This window comes from Paramisgurnus dabryanus, chromosome 24, assembly GCF_030506205.2.
Source record: "Paramisgurnus dabryanus chromosome 24, PD_genome_1.1, whole genome shotgun sequence".
NCBI classification, from domain to species: Eukaryota; Metazoa; Chordata; class Actinopteri; order Cypriniformes; family Cobitidae; genus Paramisgurnus; species Paramisgurnus dabryanus.
This window is the reverse complement of record NC_133360.1, coordinates 24226332-24246001: the sequence shown is the minus strand read 5'-3', so window position 1 is coordinate 24246001 and position 19670 is coordinate 24226332. Positions and strand designations below refer to the sequence as shown.

Sequence of the window (19670 nt, the reverse complement as noted above, 5' to 3'; positions counted from 1 at the left end):
AACTTTTTCCTCTGATTTCAAATGTTAAAAAAATATCATAACTTTCCCAAAACTCAACTGATTCTTACAGGTATCTTTGTAAACTGGAATGTCTGCTCTGTCTAATCATGTAAAAAAAATTTAGCTTTGTTTTTTTTTTTAATTTTGCATTGATTACTTGCATGTAAACATAATGTAAGGCTGAATTTTAACCTTTTCTATTTCTCACATCTGATTTACTGAAACAAAATATCTCATGTTAACTCCAGTAACTTTTGTAAAATCTAACTCCATGATACACCTTAAACTGAAAACTTTTGGCAAAAAAAATTATTGAGCCTATTTAAGATAAATTTGGATTTATCTTTGTTACAAAGTTATAGTTAGACAGATTTTCTCTTCTTGTTTTCTTATTTAGTAAACTTTTGTGACCTATAATGAAATAAAATTAACCATGGTTTTACTACAGTTAATCAATGGTTTTACTACACTAACCATACGGTTTTTCAAAAACATGGTTGTCTATGTTGGTCAGATGATCTATTTCTGTCTGTGGGCAAGACAATGTTGCTAAGTCGATCGACGACACAGTTTTATTTAATTTTTTATTAATTGAGTTTATTTTTTTCTATAAAAAAAATTTCAGGAATCAAATCCATATTCTTGGCTTTTTCATGTCATGCTCCACCAGTTGAGTTAATCGACAAACTATTTCAAGCCTAATTTTGAAAAGTATTTAATGTGAATTCTGTTATATGAATTCTCAGATACACAGGTGATAAGCAGCCCAGACCCTGTGATAGATGGAGAAAAAGTGATTTTAAGCTGTTCAACCAAATGCACTCTGGATAACAAACATACTTACATCTGGTATAAGAATGGACAACAGGTAACAGATGGATTGAGATTAAACAAGCTGTACCTGAACTCAATCAACAGTGAGGAGCTACAAGAGTATTCATGCGCTGTAAGAGGTAACACAACATCTCATCAGACATCTGACTTTAGTGTTGAATGTTTGCTGCAGTTTGTCTGTAAAAAATTGATCTTATTTATTTCTGAACTGGTTAGATGCAGTGTCTACAAAGCCAGAGAAATCCACATGGTTACGAAACACAGCGATCATATTGTCTGTGTTTCTGACTCTTGCACTCATAGGAGTCCTGATGTGGTACAGGTCAGTAAAACCTTTATTTAAAATGTGTTTCAATACAGTGGGACCCTAAAGTCTGTTTAATTAATTAATGTGTACATTATGACACTGACCATGTTAACTCTATAAACCTGTTGCATAATTTAATCTGTTTCTTTATAAGGATGAGAAGCTGTATCTTGTCTAGAAATCACAAGGATGCAAAGGAGGAGGCACAGGTGATAATGTCTGATAAAAGATTTGATTTGTCACACATATATTTGAAAATGTTTCTTGTTTGTAATCTTAACTGAACTTTATTTTATCTTCAGTATGACTCAGTGCACATTGATGCAGTGCCGTCTGAACACACACAGAAAGAAGATTGCAAAAATGAGGATATTCATTATAGCAGCGTTCATTTTGTAAATTTAAAAACAAAGCAGACATCTTCAGACACCACAAACACCACAGAAAATGAGGATGTTCATTATAGCAGCGTTCATTTTGTAAATTCAAAAACAAAGCAGACATCTTCAGACACCACAAACACCACAGAAAATGAAGATGTTCAGTACGCCACTGTAATGTTTAGTTAACAGACTGTTGTAATCATTGCATAACTTTGTCATCGCTATGTTGCCATGTTGTGTCATGAATCCCAGGCGTGTATGTTGTAAAGAAGAAGAAATATCACCACATCCTCTTTCGACCCTCATGGCCATAGTTGTCTCCGACACAGTGCTTCTATGGTTCAAGTCATACCTCTAGGTCATTTAGGGTATCCTGGAGAGTTGATGTCTCCGAACCCCAATGTCTCGATACCGGGGTGCCTCAAGGCTCCGTGTTTGGACCACTGCTCTTTTCGATATATATGACATCCCTGGGTTCTGTCTAGGGCTGACTTCTTATAGTCGAGGATTCGACGATTCGATTTGGAGAGGTCTGATTCGACTATGAACCTCATAGAATAGTAGAGAAGTGTTATGTAACCAATATGCAGCAGCACTGAGAAGCTTAACCGCATGGATGACAAGTAACCGCAACAACCGCGCTTTTCACGTTAAATTCATATATAGCTATGCCCTTCTTGTTTTTCACATCATATGTATAAAAAAGGCAAAATAGATTGTAAAGAGTTAAGAGAGTAACTTGTTTTTCGTACATTTCTATTCAAAATGTAATACTATGCAAAAGTGAAACTAAGGTGAAAATTAAAATAAACTGTTAAATAACTTAACGAATACTTGTCGTAGAAACAAAAGATTAATGTCTACATAATGCTTGGAATGTCTCCTTTTAAATGATGTAAGTGAGATCGAAAACAGATATTGTCATTCGGTGTAAACTATATGAGAAGGAGGAGAAGTACCGTATTTCTCCAGTTACCTCATTATCTGTAATGATATGAGATCGCCACACCCAGGCTCGGACTGGTAATCTGTACAACCGGGCAAATGCCCGGTGGGCCGCTCGACATGTGGGCCGGTGGCCTCCGAGATTTATTTTTTTCATGCCAAAATGTTTAAGTTATTTATTTTCGGCCCGTCATGTATAAATGCAGTTGCATTTGGCTTTGGGGGCGGGTGATAGGAAAATATTTTCGGCTTCTTCATGACAGGTTCAGTGTGTGTTACGATCGCGCACCCATGCCCCACCCCTCAAATGGATTTGTCCAAGCAGCCGCTAGGTTTATGGGGAAAAATACAGTGATGATAGCGCATCATTTAGCCTTGCACTTAAGAAAAATCATTATGGACAACAGAGGCTCCAAAAAGAAGAAAGGGGGAGCGGAGAAGATCCGCAAGAAAAAGTCGCCCAGGTACATTAACAACCGCCCAAATATATCTGGCATAACTTTTTTTGTTCTTCCGTGATAATGACACTATTTGATGACATTTGAGTGCGAGCACGTGTCTCTTCCAACGAGTTCGGTATGTGTTCGCGTGCTCTCTGTTTCTCTATGAATTGGGTTTGAGCCGAGGCAAGCTCAGTGTCACGTTGTGTCCATGTTTCTGAACTTGAGCAGAGTTGTATGCATTAGAGGTCTTCACAGAGGACCCGTACAGTTCCGGGTCTATGTTTTAAAGGGGCAGTTGGGTCTCGGTCGGTCCCAGTTTAATTATGCTACTTCGGGTCCTGGGTCTGATCGACCAGTCGGCGCTAATGCGTTAAAGCTCTGGTTTCTATGGCTATAACAACTGGCTCTTGTTTTGAAAGTCACAATGCACTTTCTTTCTTATATTTTTATAAATATTATTAATTAACCATCTTTGCTTTCCGAGCAAACATTTTAGATATAAGAGATGGTAATCTTTTAATCTGCAAGAGAGAAATAGAAAGAGAGGCACTTTTACTGCTTCTGCTCTATCTAATATAAAGTGAAAAAGCTACATAAACCATTATAACACCGGTCACATTTATAATCTATAGACCTATTTATGATCTATAGACCTGCACTGTCTATCATTAATATACTTTACATATTATTGTATTCAATAGAGTTTGATAAAAGGGGTCATCCACAAGTATTGCTTCATATAACAGTGCAAAAATAGTAAAGTGTTTTTGTGGTGCTTCGACAAACAGTGTCAGCTTTGTTCATGGCAAAGAGAGTTTGAGGTGGTTGAATTTAAACTATACTGTGAAATTAATATAAATGTTCAATAAATCAAAGCATTGGGTTGGAGGGGCGATTTTGGTATCGGTGGGCTTGTGTGTGGAGTGGGGGGGGGGGGTGTCGTCGGTCCAGTGGTGGGCCGTTCCACGAGGAAATTGCCAGGGCCGAATTTTGTTCCCAGTCCGACCCTGGCCACACCCCCGCGCCATTGAAGTGAATGAGCAGAAACATTCATATGCATGACTTGTGCCTCCTGCAGTCAATGGATACGCAATCCACAATCCAGTCTCTCCATTACAAAACCTCCCCAGGGCCCTAAAAACCCCTTAGACCCCAGAGGGTTAATTAACGGCTTTTCATTAAGTCCGCGTGAGTTAAACATTTATGTTCTGTAATTTTTTTTTACTCGCATATGCTATATTTCTACATATTTTTGACCAAGTAACACTTGGAAATAATGTAAGTTGTTTTGTAATGTAAGTTTATTTTAACTTGTTCTGAAATGATGACAAATCTTTCTGACTAAAAATTATTTATCCAGCTTAATTTAGCCAAAATAATGATTTATTCGTTTTCATACTTTATAGATACACATTCATTTATCTACTAATATACTATTGAAAATGCCATAAATAAATATTCATTGCGTTCTGTACAGGTGCATAAATACTGTCTTAATTTTAATTTCTTTAAGATACTGCTTTGTTCTGTATTTATTGAGTTATTGAGTTTTGTTCCATGCTCTATAAATTTGCACTTAAAAAGCCTTTTTGTTTAGAAATTGTTCTTTCATTTATTTTGTTTAAAAAAAAATATATATATAAATATATATATATATATATATATATATATATATATATATATATATATATATATATATATATATGGCTTACAATTAGACAAAACATGAAAAAAACCTAAATATCAAATGTCATCCTAAAGCAATTCTTAAATCTTACCCCAAACCCCAGTGACAATGGTTTAAAAAACAGAAAATAAATAATAATAATAATACATTTATTTTTTTATTTATTTTATTTATTTATTTTTTTATTTATTTAGAAAAGGGACAGTGTACATTAATTAACATTTGTATATGTAAATGTACCCAAATTAGCCCTAGGGCTAGTTTTCATTGGTAGTCCCTTTGCCAGATGTTATTAGGCTCCAAGCTAAAACAATAATGGTTAAACATTACAACAATACATCAATACATTACAGCAATCAACAGTTAAAATTCATGAACACCTCTATTAAACACAATTAAATACAACAAGTATATACTAAATTTAATATTATAAGTAATCCTAATAAAAATTATAATAAACGTAGCAACATTAATGTTCACATTGTTGGTTATGAAAAAGCCATTTCTTAAGATTTAACTTAAAAGAGATAAATGATGAGCACTCTCTAATTGAGTGAGGTACAGCATTCCACTGATGTGAAGCTCTGAATGAAAAAACAGTTTGACCAAATTTTGTTCTCCTACGTGGAATTATACAATCTGCTCTAATTGCACCTCTTGTAATTCTATTTTCAGCAGATTTAAATATTATAAAATCAGCCAAAGAAGAAGGAGCCATACCATGCATAATCTTATAAACTAAACAACAATTTTTAAAATTGATTAGATTTTCCCAATTAAACAAATTATACTTATTTAAAATGTTACAATGATGAAAGCTAAATTGTTTTTTATCTAAAATTTTAAGTGCTTGTTTGTATAGGGATTCTAAAGGTTTTAAGACTGTCAGATGTGTATTCGACCAAATTGTCAAACAATATGTGACCTGAGAAAGAATCATTGAGTGGAAATATATCTTTGCTGCCTCATTTGACAAGCAATTTCTAATAAACCTAAAATTGACCAGGTTAAACTTAATCTGTTTGCAAACTTTTTTTATGTGAATTTTAAAACTAAGACTGGAATCCAAATGTACCCCTAGATATTTATATTCTGCTACAACCTGTAATCTCTCTCCTGAAATAAAAATGTCCTGGTTTATATTAGGGTTATGTCCTTTAGAAAAAAAAACATACCAACTGTTTTTGACACATTTAACCTCAAAAAACTCTGATTAAGCCAGGATGTAACTTTTACCATAACATCTGTCAACTTTTTTATTACCTCTTCTGAATTTTTTCTGTGTGTAAAGATGACTGTATCGTCAGCATACATTAAGATATTACATTGTTCACACTCTTTGGGTAAATCATTAATGTACAAGCTAAAGAGAATTGGGCCCAATATTGACCCTTGCGGTACTCCAGTTGATAGACCTACTAAATTAGAATTACAATTATCAATTTTTACTATTTGAGAACGAGAAGAAAGATAAGATTTGATCAAATTTACAGAATGTGTTGAGAAATTAAAATCATTTAATTTATGCAATAAATTATTATGGTTTATAGTGTCAAATGCTTTCTGTAAATCAAGAAATACAGCCCCTACCACACTACCTTTATCAATTAATGATTTTACCTTTTCTGTAAAGTAACATATGGCACTTAATAAAACTACACGAAAAGGTGTGCCGCATAAGTGAACAGGAAAGACTGGCGTATCATATGCACGCAAAATTGGAATTTGGCATATGTATTGCTCGACTTTTCAACTGTGTGCTATTTATACAAATTATATGAGTATGGGTTGAAATAATAAATACTGACTTTGTGTGTTTGAATCTGATCTGAAGATGTGAAAAGAGAGGAGAATTTAGAGAATCCTCCCTCACAACTCCTCTGAAAACCTCCTCACTCCTCCATCCTCAGCTTCTCGCTCTGCTATTAGACTTTTGAAATGTCCTTCATGACTGAGTTTGAGTTTTCTGGGTTGGTGGCCGGAGGAGCGAGAAAAACAGGAAGCATGAATCTAAGAAGCACCCAGAGTATTTCCTCTTCCTTTTGATCTTCTTGTGCTTACTGGCAGCTGTAAAACACATTGACATCAACAACTGTGCTGGAGTTTGGAGCAGCGATATTAAAATAATTTATGCATAAATGTGCACAACTAAGTAGGTATGTTATGATTTTTATTCTTCTCTTATGTGAGGTTAATTTAGCTGTTCTGGTATTGATCTTAGTGTTTATGAGTCAGTGTGTTAAACATGGCCAAAATATTGTTTAGAAGATTGAAAAAAATCACAAAGTGTATCATATTTATTTTGACAGTGAAATTGTATGTACATTTTTATAAGTGTTTAGCTCCTATTACTAATAAAGCAATTGATTTAATCAGTTTGGTTAGACAAAGTGTTTTACATTGGTTTTAGTATGAAAAAGAAGGAACTGAGATCAGCAGCTTTTAGCTATCAGCTTATTAAACTGAAACCCATACAAATCACAGCTGCAACTTGAAGTCAGACAACTCCACACCAGTGTATACTGTATGTGTGTTTAATCTTAAACATAATTTATTTTTATTTTCAGCATGTTTGAATAATTGTGAATTTCTTCAAAGTGAAATGATGAACTCCAGACTCTCATCTCTGATCCTGCTGTTACACATTCAAGGTATGAACACTATTGAGTGAATGACAGTTTAGTTGTTGTTAAAGTAAGTAGATGGACCAAAGCTTTCATCTTGAACCTTTTTTATCTCATTCCTATAGAAGAGAATTGCGTCCATACAATACCTGAGTGAATTTATGTTTCTGGTTTGTTTGTTTGTTAAAAAAGTAATTTCTACATAATTGTTGTAGTGTATTGAAGGTGCAGTAATATTGTTACTCTAAAACACTGATAGCACTAATAATAATATTTTTAATAATTTTAATTTAAAGATTTAATTTAAAGATTTTCATGTAGCTATTTCTTCTTTTTTTTCATTTTCTTAAAGATTTTATACTTAAATATTTATTACTGTTAAATTATGTCAATGTAAGATGTTTAACTTGAAGTTGGTCAGATTAAGATTAAAACCTTGATTTTGCTTTACTTAAAAGTTTACAGTACAGTATGTTACAAATATTATGCCTTTTTCTTTTTCAGGGTCTCTAACATCGAACAGCTTTACTGTGACCTGTAATAAACAAAATATTTGTGCTGTGAGAGGGACACAGGTGACAACGAGGTGCTCTTACTCAAACATCAACATCACAACTGGATTCTGGTTCAGCCAAAAACAGAAAACAAACTGGAGAAACAAAGATGAACCTGAAGATTTGACTTTAGATTCAGATTACTCAGGACGGGTGAAACAGGAGATCACAAACACCATATCAGAGCTCACAATATTTGATCTGCGAGAGAGCGACAGTGGAGAATATCAGCTCATGATCATTATGAAGGATGGAGTTAAACATCTCAGCTCAGTCACAGTCAATCTAACAGTCACAGGTACATTTACATTCTCATCAGTCCAGTTCAACTCTTTTCATTTCTCATCTAATGTAAGGTTTTGTTTATTTAGTTTTACAGGTGAAGATGAATCCTGAATCTACAGATGAAGTAAATCTGATCTGTGATTCTTCCTGCAATCTCACATCGGAAAATTATTACTGGTACAAGAATGAACAATTATTTGCAGCTAGCAAATCCTTAATCGTGTCATCCAGAGGAAACACTGACAGCTATTCCTGCTCTCAGTACATATATGGCAAAAACACTCAATCCTCTTCTGTGTGTAAGTGTGAATTTTGATTTTTAATTTATAGGCCCATCGAAGTGCTTTGAAACGTGCAGCATCATGTGATGTGGTGATTTCATTTGAACTGAAACAGGAAGCAGTGTTGCCATCTATTATACACAACCTCGTGTTCAGGGCACACAAACTGCATCTCAAGCTACAGTACAGCTCGTCTAAAAAGTTGTTAGATTTGTTTACAGCTCATCCGAGTAGTCAAAAGATTTGTTGCTAGGTGCTTTTGTGTAAAAAAAAACTGTGTCACAGTTTTATGAAAATAAAGTCTAATAGAGCATGGCTTTCCAAACTTTTCCGCCCACAACTCCTAAAATAACAGTACCAGAAATTCACGACCCCGATCTTTAGAGGTGGTTAAAGTATACAAACATTGTGAGCAACACACTGTAAAACATTTCAAGCTGGTTAAACGTAGAAACAAAAGTTTATCTGCTGCCTTAAAAATGTGAGTTAAATAACTTGAAGATAGACTTTAAAACAAAATGTGTTCAATCTTGTGTTTATCTATAAATGAGTTTATTTATACAGATATTTTAAATCGTTTGTAAATTTTTGACTCTTTCAGGTCTTTCTAACAGTGGGTGTTGGGGTGTGACTTACACCTCTACAAGAGTTTGTGCTTTAGTGGGATCAACAGTAGATATTCACTCTTCATACTCACATCCCACTGGATATACAGTAAAGAAAACATACTGGGATTACATTGATATAAAATTCAAAGATCTGCGTGAGGTTCATCAGTTTGCTGGTCATGTGGAGTTTGTTGGAAACACACTGAGAATCAAAGACGTCAACACGAGTGATTGTGGTATATATCGATTCAGGATCGTCAGTAACACATTAGATGAATTTTCTGGTTCTTCTGGAGTTTTTTTTACTGTTACAGGTAACTGCTCATAATAAACTCTCTGTAAAACTACATTCACTGATGAAGTTTATAATGAATATATTTATACTGCAGATTTGGGGTCCAGTTACATCAATTTTTTTTATCTTAGCGTTCTAGATTCTTGAAACAGTAAGATCTCATTTGGATATTTTAAAAGTCCAAAGCTCTCAATCATTTGAGCTACAGATTTAATTTTATCTGCTTTTCTTCCCATGAAGTTTACACTGAATGTTTGAGGTTTGAATTGCTCAGAAGAGCAGAATATTTTGTGTTTTGTTTTCTGCATAGGATGCTGTTTTGCTATTTGCTAGTTCTTCTCGTAAGATTAAATGAGAAAATAAATTTAATGCATACTTAAGTTTTAGATTTGTCCTAAACATCACATACAATTAAACAAAATCTGTGGTTGGTCTCTGTTGGATAGACAGTCTATTTTTGTCTAGATGTGCCAGAAAAGTTTGCCCAGTCGATCAATGACACCCCTGCTGGAAAAACCAGCATATGTTTTGTTTTGGTGCTGGTATGCTGTGACCACCAGCTAAACCAGCATGAACCAGTCTGGGAATAATGCTGGTCTATGCTGTTTTTTCATCAGGGACTACTTTCTGAAGGCTTTGTTTCTTCTATTTATGTGTTTTGAGTCTTAAGAAAACGTATAATATTATATGAAATGTTAACACTTTACATGAAGGGGTTTTCATAAGACTTGCACGACACCTTTATAATCATGACATGACACGTGTCATGAACATGAAAGAGATTTATGCACATTCATGACTTGGCTTTTGGAGTTAATCCAAAAACTATAAAAGCCTAATTGTGAAAAGGATTTCATGTGAATTCTGTTTTATGAAATCTCAGATACACAGGTGATAAGCAGCCCAAACCCTGTGATAGATGGAGAAAAAGTGATATTAAGCTGTTCAACCGAATGCACTCTGGATTACAAACATACTTACATCTGGTATAAGAATGGACAACAGGTAACAGATGGATTGAGATTATTAAACAAGCTGTACCTGAAGTCAATCAACAGTGAGGAGCTACAAGAGTATTCATGTACTGTAAGAGGTAACACAACATCTCATCATACATCTGACTTTAATACAAAATGATTGAAATAAATAGTTTAAGTCCTTGATTCTAATTTATTAACACATCATCACTGAGCAACTTTCAGTCAATCTTCACTAAGTATTACTAAATTATTTCCTTCAGAAACAATCTCAGTGTTTTGTCATCTCAGAGTCTGTCTGCTGGTGTTTCTGCCTCAGTTTCTCATTTTAGGAGCTCTGTGGATTTGGTAAGAAAAAATATCAAGTAAAATTCAAAACTGCACAACACACTGTGGATATTTTGATATGAATTCAGATTTGAAGACTTTGTAATATGAAGTGTGAATTCTAATCCTACAGGTTTTTCATCAGCAAGAACAAATTAAAATCTAAAAACAGAACTGATGACAAACATGAAGAGGTGAGAAATTCTGTATATAGAGAATCTTCTGTAATACAATAAACTAATGCTCAGATTTTATAACATCATCTCTTTCTATGTGTTTGTCATTGTTAGAATCAAATGGTGCACATGTCTGTGTGTAGATCAGCTGAACTGTTGGAGTGATGTCACAACTCTCTCTCTGACATCATCACCTATCAAAAATCTCTCAGCAGTGACATCATTGATGCAGTGATGTCATATACAGTAACATAATAATGACAGTCTTGTGTAGGACAAACTGTAACATCTCAATGCCTAAATCCTACAAAAACTTTGCTATGGCACATCAATACAGATGATATTGCAATCTAGAGGTCTTCTCGGGTCCAAAGAAATGTACCCGACCCAAAAATTGACTGACATCTCTGTCTCAATAAAAATGAACCTACCGCCAGCCACACAATGTCGCAACCGCTCTTGCTCAAACAGAGGAGAGGTTTGAAAAGGACTGTAGTTTTTTTATCAGCAAAAAACACATTCATTTTAATATACCCGAGACCCGATGCCGCTATTATAGGACTCGACCCGTGTCCGAGGCACAGATAAAACTTTGAGACCCGAACCCGATCGGGTCACGGGTCGGAAATCGGGATCTAAGTGGACCCGTGAAGACCTCCACTGCAATCTACTCCATTACATCTTCACTAAATTAGGCTGTTACTGAATTCCAACTGCTAATCTCTATGGGTTTTAGTACTTATTGCTTAGAAAAGTATGAGTGGACTTTACAATGCCTAAATCTTGCAAATACATTGATTGTAACATTTCAGATTAAATGCAAAACGCAAAATCTTGCAAAAACATTTCTTGTAACATTTCAGATTAAATGCAAAACGCAAAATCTTGCAAAAACATTGATTGTAACATTTCAGATTAAATGCAAAACGCAAAATCTTGCAAAAACATTGATTGTAACATTTCAGATTAAATGCAAAACGCAAAATCTTGCAAAAACATTTCTTGTAACATTTCAGATTAAATGCAAAACGCAAAATCTTGCAAAAACATTTCTTGTAACATTTCAGATTAAATGCAAAACGCAAAAGAAGTACAGGAAAACAAAGTATGCAATCGATTTTGAATTTAATAACCAACAATAAACATTATCATTTCAGTTGTTAAATTACAGAAAAACGTATTACTTATTATTTAATTATTTAGATTATTTTCTTTGAATAAATGTATTTCCTCTCTCTCACCTTCATGTAATCTGGTTTCTTTAACTCCCTGACAGTGGCGGGCGGTGACTTCTCTTTTTTTCTCTTATATTAACCTTATAATTTGATTGGCTGCTCTCTGCTGTCTCAAACGATGACATCTTTGTCCTGTGTCAGCTACCGTAGCTTCTCTATGCGCTTTAAAAGGGAGGGGTGAGCAGTGGGCTGAGCAGTTGGTTGCAATTCACAACCTTACTGCTAGATGTCGCTAAAATTTACAAATTGCACTTTAACTACAATTTAACAACTAGAAATAGATTTCTTGGTATCTATATGGCTTAAACTTGAAAAAAATGTCTAGTATTTTTGTTGTAATTTAATAAGTATTTAAATTTGGAGGCTCCTTAGCTCCCATCGCGTCATAAAAAAGAAAAATGTCCATCTGAGGCAAACTGAGAAATCTCTGCAGAAGCAGTCCATCATCATCACATACTGCATTTACATACTGAGTTTATTTAAAGATTAAATAAATCTGTAATTCGTAATTGTAATTCGTTTGAGATCGTGGAGATTAAGCCTCATTTTCATCTTCGTAAGAGGCACTTAAAGAAACGTCTGAGTCAAACAGTTAAATATTGTCTTTATATTTTCCTCCTAAGAGGATAGCCCGAGCTTTGGTTTGGCTTGCATTTTAGATTTCTTCCAGCTATTTGAGGTAAGAAAAGAACCAAAAAATATAATAATCAAATATTTTATGTGCGTCAATTTTGTCAACACAACACGTTCATGTATGACACACCTGTGTATCCTCTCTCACAACTCCTCTGAAAACCTCCTCACTCCTCCATTCTCCGCTTCTCGCTCTGCTATTAAACTTTTGAAATGTCCTTCATGACTGAGTTTGAGTTTTCTGGGTCGTGGGTTGGTGGACGGAGGAGCGAGGAAAAACGTCTGAGATCCTTCACAATCTGAGAAACACCCAGAGTATTTCCTCTTCCTCTTGATCTTCCTCTATTTTCTTATGTGAGGTTAATTTAGCTGTTCTGGTATTCATCTTAGTGTTTATGAGTCAGTGTGTTAAACATGGCCGAAATATTGTTCACAGAAAATCACTAAGTGTATAATATTTATTTTGACACTGGAATTGTATTTAATATTTAGTGTTTACAGTAGCTCCATTTACTTATAAAGTAATTGATTCATTCAGTTTGTGTTAGATTGCATTTACAGTTTAAGACTGTTGCAAGTGTTTCGCAATTGCTTAAGTAAGAAAAAAAAGGAAGGAACTGGGATCATAACAGCGTATCTACCAGCTACCCAAACTAAAAACTTTACAAACCACTGCTGCAACTTGAAGTCAAACAACTCCACAACAATATATACTGTATGTATGTTTAATCTTACAATAAATTTATTATATTTTTTCTTATTTTAAGCATGTTTGTTGTCATAACAGTTGATTTTACTGTCATGAGGCAGAACTGAACTGTATTAATGAATTGAGAAAAGTTTTTGTCTTGTATTGTATATAGTATGTGCATTTCTTTTAGGTGAAATGATGAACTCCAGACTCTCATCTCTGATCCTGCTGTTACACATTCAAGGTATGAACACTATTGAGTGCACTACAGTTTAGTTGTTGTTGGAGTAAGTAGATGCACCAAAGCTTTCTTCTTGAACCTTTTTAATTTCATTTCTATAGAAGAGAATTGCGTACATATAATAAAGTGCCAAAATGGAGCAAATTGTATAAATGTTTCAGGTTTATTTTAAGTAATTTCTGCATACTTGTTGTACAGTGTTTAAGTAAAGCATTAAAAAAGGAGATATAATTTTTTTTAACAAAAACGCGTCAGAGTTTACAGTATAATGACCAGAGTGTTTTAAAGACTTATTATGACCAAGCCATAGTAATAAAGGCTTTTTTACTTTTCTAAAGAAAGTGCTTTGGAATTTTTTGTTTGTTTTTCAAAAATCCATGCACCTGTATTGAATGAGCAGTAATATTGTTCCCCTAAAACACAGATAGCAATAACACTGTAATAGGCTGAAGTTCTACTATTGACGTTACAGTTTTGCACGTCTATACTGAAAAAAAAACCCACAAACTTATTACTCAGAATCGTCTGAATGGCACCTTTAAAAAATATTTAATGTATGTTACAAATATCAGTATTATGCCTTTTTCTTTTTAGGGTCTTTAACATTGGACAGCTTTACTGTGAGCTGTGATAAAACAAATATTTGTGCTGTGAGAGGGGCACAGATGACAGTCTGGTGCTCTTACTCAAACATCAACATCAAAACTGTGTTCTGGTTCAGCCAAAAACACAAAACAAACTGGAGAAACAAAGATGAACCTGAAGATTTGACTTTAGATTCAGATTACTCAGGACGAGTGGATCAGCGAATCACTGAAGACTACATAGAACTCACAATATCAGATCTGAGAGAGAGAGACAGTGGAGAATATCAGCTCATGTTCATTATGAAGGATGGAGTTAAACATCTCAGCTCAGTCACAGTCAATCTAACAGTCACAGGTACATTTACATTCTCATCAGTCCAGTTCAACTCTTTTCATTTTTCATGTAATGTAAGGTTTTTCTTATTTAGTTCAACAGGTGAAGATGAATCCTGAACCTGCAGATAAAGTAAAACTGATCTGTGATTCTTCCTGCAATCGGACATCTGAAAATTACTACTGGTACAAAAATGGACGATATTTAAACGATGAAAAATCAAAATCCATATTTGTGTCATCCAGTGGAAACACTGACAGCTATTTCTGCTCTACAGATGGCAATCCCTCTTCATCTGTGTGTAAGTTTAACATTTACTGTAGATTTACTGATAGATTAAAGTGGAAGTGCAAAAACTTTTATAAATTCATACAGATGTTTTGAATCAATTGTGAATTTTACAGCCATGATTTGTGACTCTTTCAGGTGTTTCTAACAGTGGCTGTTGGGTTGTGACTTACACCTCTACAAGAGTTTGTGCTTTAGTGGGATCAACAGTAGATATTCACTCTTCATACTCACATCCCACTCGATATACAGTAAAGAAAACATACTGGGATAACTTTAACTTTGTTTCAAAATTCAAAGATCTGCGTGAGGTTCATCAGTTTTCTAGTCATGTGGAGTCTGTGGGAAACACACTGAGAATCAAAGACGTAAACATGAGTGACTCTGGTTTATATCGATTTAGGATCATCACTAACATATCAGATAAAATTACTGGTTATCCTGGAGTCTTTCTTACTGTTACAGGTAACTGCTCATAATAAACTCTCTGTAAAGTTTCTGTTATTAGCAATGCTGACATTGCAGGCACATGCGTCGAAATTCTGAGGCATAAAATCTGTTTCCACCCACGCCGTAGTTTTACAAATGTGTCATGCAATAATATCCACTCCTCACCGCATGGTTGTAGTTTTAACTAAATATGACAATAAAAATGTCAAGTCCACTGGAAGCGTTTGATATTTAAAATTTTCAACCCAGTTCACAGCAACTGTTTGAAAATGTGTGTCACTTTTAACCGGTCTGTTTGCTTCCACTAAACTCTGGACTAAGTGGACCAAAATATATATCTCTTGGTACTGATGACATTTCATCGAAACCTATGGAGGGGAAGGTATTTAAATAAATCATGGAAATTTGGTAGACACATTTGTGGTGGTAGATTAGTGAACGTCCTGTCAGAACATCAGAACTGCAGGAATCATTCTAAAACAATGAGTACCATGAGTCTGATGCCCAGTCCAACTAAAACAGTAAGGGCTCTATCTTACACCCGGCGCAATGCAGCGCAATGCGCGACGCAAGTGTCTTTTGCTAATTTCCACCCCGCACAATTATCATTTTCACGTTTAGCGCCACGTTGTTTAAATAGCAAATGCATTTGCGCCCCCTTTTGCGCCGATGGGCGTTCTGGTCTGAAAACGAGGTGTGTTCAGGCGCATTGTTGGCGCGTTGCTATTTTGAGGCAACTAAAATAAACTACGCCATTCGTGTTTTTTGTTATTTAAAGAGCGCATTAGTAATATACGCCTATAAACGGGACATACAGGACGACAACGCGGGTTTGCTTATCACATACATGAATGGCAGCAGCACAAAAACGCTTTTAAATATGAAAGATTAAAGGATTGAATGTAAAAGATTATTATTGAGGCTCTTGAACATAAATGAGGACTAATTATGAGATGTTAGACGGCACAAAGAGCTGCTTCACCTGTAGCCTGGTAAGTAAATAAATGCTTTGCTTTAAACAAATGCATCTGTTTTTAGATGTTTTTTTTAAATGCTACCTCATGGATTTATTGTATATGATGACTCTGTACCTGTGGATATGATGAGATGAGAAAAATTTTTAAGTAATGCTTAAAAAAACTGCCGCTGTCCAAGTGCTGAAACGTGCAGAGAGCCGTTTGTAAATTCTTTATCTCCTGTTTGTTACAAATAAAGTATTTTTAGAGTACAAACCTTTTTTTTACATACTTGTAAATTATTTTTTGATGATATTGGATAACCATACATTTAAAACCCTGCTTTTTTACTTCCGTGACTAAAAGAAAACAGGTTTTAAAGGTTTTAATAAAAAATAAAAATTTCAATGAACGTCAAAAACAACAAAATAATTTAACATTAATCCTAAACTGGGGATCTTCTTCCTCCGCTTAGTTTTTCGGTTTACAAAGTCCGTCTTCTAAATAGATATTAGACATAGCGCCAGCGCAACTTGCTTTTAAAGGGGATGCGAGCTGAGACTCTCATTGGTTTATTGCACATTACGCCCAAAATACTCCCATTACTCATTAAAAAAGAAGGACCAACCCTTTACGACCGTGCGCTCGGCGCACAAACCATTTTTCCCCTCGTTAAATTAGCAAAAGTGGATTCAGACACACCCATTTAGACATTGCGCTGTGCGCTTTAGAGAATGCGCTTAGATCGTAAAAATAGAGCCCTAAATGTTCATGATCTTTGTAAATGGGAATGTCTGCTCCGTCTAGTCATGTGATAAATTTTGAGCTTTGGGGTTTTTGAAAATTTTGTCATCATACCTATTAATATAGGCGAGTGCACTGACTGCATGGATTACTGGCATGTAAACATAATGTAATGCTGAATTTAAACCTTTCCTATTTCTCACATCTGATTTACTGTCTGTTAATGAAACAAAATATATCATGTTTACTGCAGTAACTTTTGTAAAATCTAACTCCATGATACACCTTAAACTGAAACTTTTGGCAAAAAAATAATAATTGAGCCTATTTAAGATAAATTTGGATTTATCTTTGTTACAAAGTTATAGTTAGACAGATTTTCTCTTCTTGTTTTCTTATTTAGTTATCTTTAATGACAGATACTTCAACAGCTCTTATGAAAATGAACCATGTTTTTATTACAGTTTAAAATACATGGTTACTGTAATGGTAACCACAAAATGACCACAGTTAAACCATGGTTAGTGTAGTAAAACCATAGTTTTGCTGATAGTAATCAATACACCAGAAAACCATGGTTACTACACTTTTACCAGAATAAAACCATGGTTCATTTTCATAAAGGAGGTAGGCATATAAGACTGAATGCAATAAAATGTTTAAGATAATCAGTTGTTTTAAGACAGCTATTTTGAGACGTGTAATGTATGTGTTTGTCCGTAAACCTATAAGACACAAACATGAACACATTCATCTGTGCTTGCATGCTATTGTTTGGTAGGAAGTGCCGTGCACACAATGCATTTTCAAGTTCACCCTTATGAAAATTAACCATGGTTTTATTTTTTTTGGTGTATTGATTATCATCAGCAAAACCATTACTACACTAACCATATGGTTTTTGAACCTGTCTGTGGGCAAGACAATGTTGCTCAGTCGATCAATGACACAACTTTATTTTTTCTGTTCATGTGATTTGAGTTTATGCGTTTTTGTTTCTATTAAAAAAATATTTCAGGAATCAAATTCATATTCTTGGCTTTTTCATGTCATGCTCCACAATTGACAAACTATTTCAAGCCTAATTCTAAAAAGTATTTAATGTGAATTCTATTATATCAACTTCCAGATACACAGGTGATAAGTAGACCAAACCCTGTGATAGATGGAGAAAAAGTGATATTAAGCTGTTCAACCAAATGCACTCTGGATAACAAACATACTTACATCTGGTATAAGAATGGACAACAGGTAACAGATGGATTGAGATTATTAAACAAGCTGTACCTGAACTCAATCAACAGTGAGGAGCTACAAGAGTATTCATGTACTGTAGGAGGTAACACAACATCTCATCATACATCTGACTTTAGTATACAATGATTAAAATGATAGCCAATCAGCATCAGTCCTTGATTCTGATTTATTTACAGCTGTGACATCATCACTGAGCAACTTTCAGTCAATCTTCACTAAGAATTAATACATTTGTGTTTATTTATTTTTCTTCAGTAACAATAAATATCTCAGTGTTTGGTCATCTCAAAGTCTGTCTGCTGGTGTTTCTGCCTCAGTTTCTCATTTTAGGAGCTCTGTGGATGTGGTAAGAAAAAATATCAAGTAAAATTCATAACTGCACAACACACTGTGGATATTTTGATATGAATTCAGATTTCAAATATTTTGAATAATGGAGTTTGAATTCTGATCCTACAGGTTTTTCATCAGCATGAACAAATTAAAATCTAAATACAGAACTGATGACAAACATGAAGAGGTGAGAAATTCTGTATATAGAGAATCTTCTTTAATACAATAAACTAATGCTCAGATTTTATAACATCATCTCTTTCTATGTGTTTGTCATTGTTAGACTCAAGTGGTGCACATGTCTGTGATCAGCTGAACTGCAGGAGTGATGTCACAACTCTCTCTATGACATCATCACCTATCAAAAACTCTCAGCAGTGACATCATTGATACAGTGATGTCACATACAGTGACATAATATAATGACAGTCTTGTGTCAGTGTAGGACAAACTGTAACATCTCAATGCTTAAATCCTGTAAAAACTTTGCTATGGCACATCTTTATAAAAACTGCTAATCTCTTACATGGGTTTCATTATTTGAATTTGGAGACTCCTCAGCTCCCATCGTGTCATGAAAAAGAAAAATGTCCACATGAGGCAAACTGAGAAATGTCTGCAAAAGCAGACCAACATCCTCACATACTGCATTTACATACTGAGTTTATTTAAAGATTCCTCTTTGTATCTGTTTGAGATCTTTCGTGGAGATTAAGCCTCATTTTTATCTTCGTAAGAGGCACTTAAAGACACGTCTGAGTCAAACAGTTAAATATTGTCTTTATATTTTCCTCTTAAGAGGATAGCCCGAGCTTTGGTTTGGCTTGCATTTTAGATTTCTTCCAGCTATTTGAGGTTTGAAAGAACCAAAAAATATAACAACCAAATATTTTTATTAGAACATGAAGCGGTGTAATTGTCCACATTTGTGTATAACAGGTTCACTATACACAGAATTAACCCAGGTCAAAAAGACGTATTATTTAATGTATTAAAAATATACTTAAAATACAAATAGTATGTTTATAATACATTTGTATTTCCAACATACTTATTTGAAGTGTATTAAAAATACGTTAAATTGCATTTAAACGTATTTTTTAAAAGTATGCTAGAAGTACACTGGTAATAAATATATACTTAATTGCATTTTTAAGAAATATGCTATATTTTTAATGTATTATTAAGTGTACTA

General features: G+C 34.3%; 2 protein-coding genes and 1 long non-coding RNA gene across 3 annotated transcripts; all 3 read left to right on the top strand.

Moving 5' to 3' along the window:
• Positions 1–1048: 1048 nt before the first annotated feature.
• LOC135740826 (uncharacterized) lies at positions 1049–1782 on the top strand. Its single transcript, XR_010529265.2, has 3 exons — positions 1049–1156; positions 1296–1350; positions 1444–1782. It is a non-coding gene; the product is annotated as an uncharacterized lncRNA (long non-coding RNA).
• Positions 1783–8152: 6370 nt separating this feature from the next.
• On the top strand, positions 8153–10978 carry LOC135740974 (uncharacterized). Its single transcript, XM_065259574.2, has 6 exons — positions 8153–8361; positions 8945–9265; positions 10130–10339; positions 10487–10571; positions 10684–10744; positions 10841–10978. The coding sequence occupies exons 1-6, from the start codon at positions 8163–8165 to the stop codon at positions 10889–10891; spliced, it is 927 nt and encodes a 308-aa protein (XP_065115646.2). The 5' UTR covers positions 8153–8162; the 3' UTR covers positions 10892–10978.
• A 2257-nt stretch (positions 10979–13235) lies between these two features.
• Positions 13236–19375, top strand: LOC135740978 (sialoadhesin-like). The gene is made up of 8 exons (XM_073813468.1): positions 13236–13309; positions 13476–13529; positions 14121–14468; positions 14542–14748; positions 14874–15200; positions 18015–18488; positions 18602–18662; positions 18759–19375. Exons 2-6 carry the CDS (start codon positions 13481–13483, stop codon positions 18266–18268), a joined length of 1185 nt encoding a protein of 394 aa, XP_073669569.1. The 5' UTR covers positions 13236–13309; positions 13476–13480; the 3' UTR covers positions 18269–18488; positions 18602–18662; positions 18759–19375.
• Positions 19376–19670: the final 295 nt, after the last annotated feature.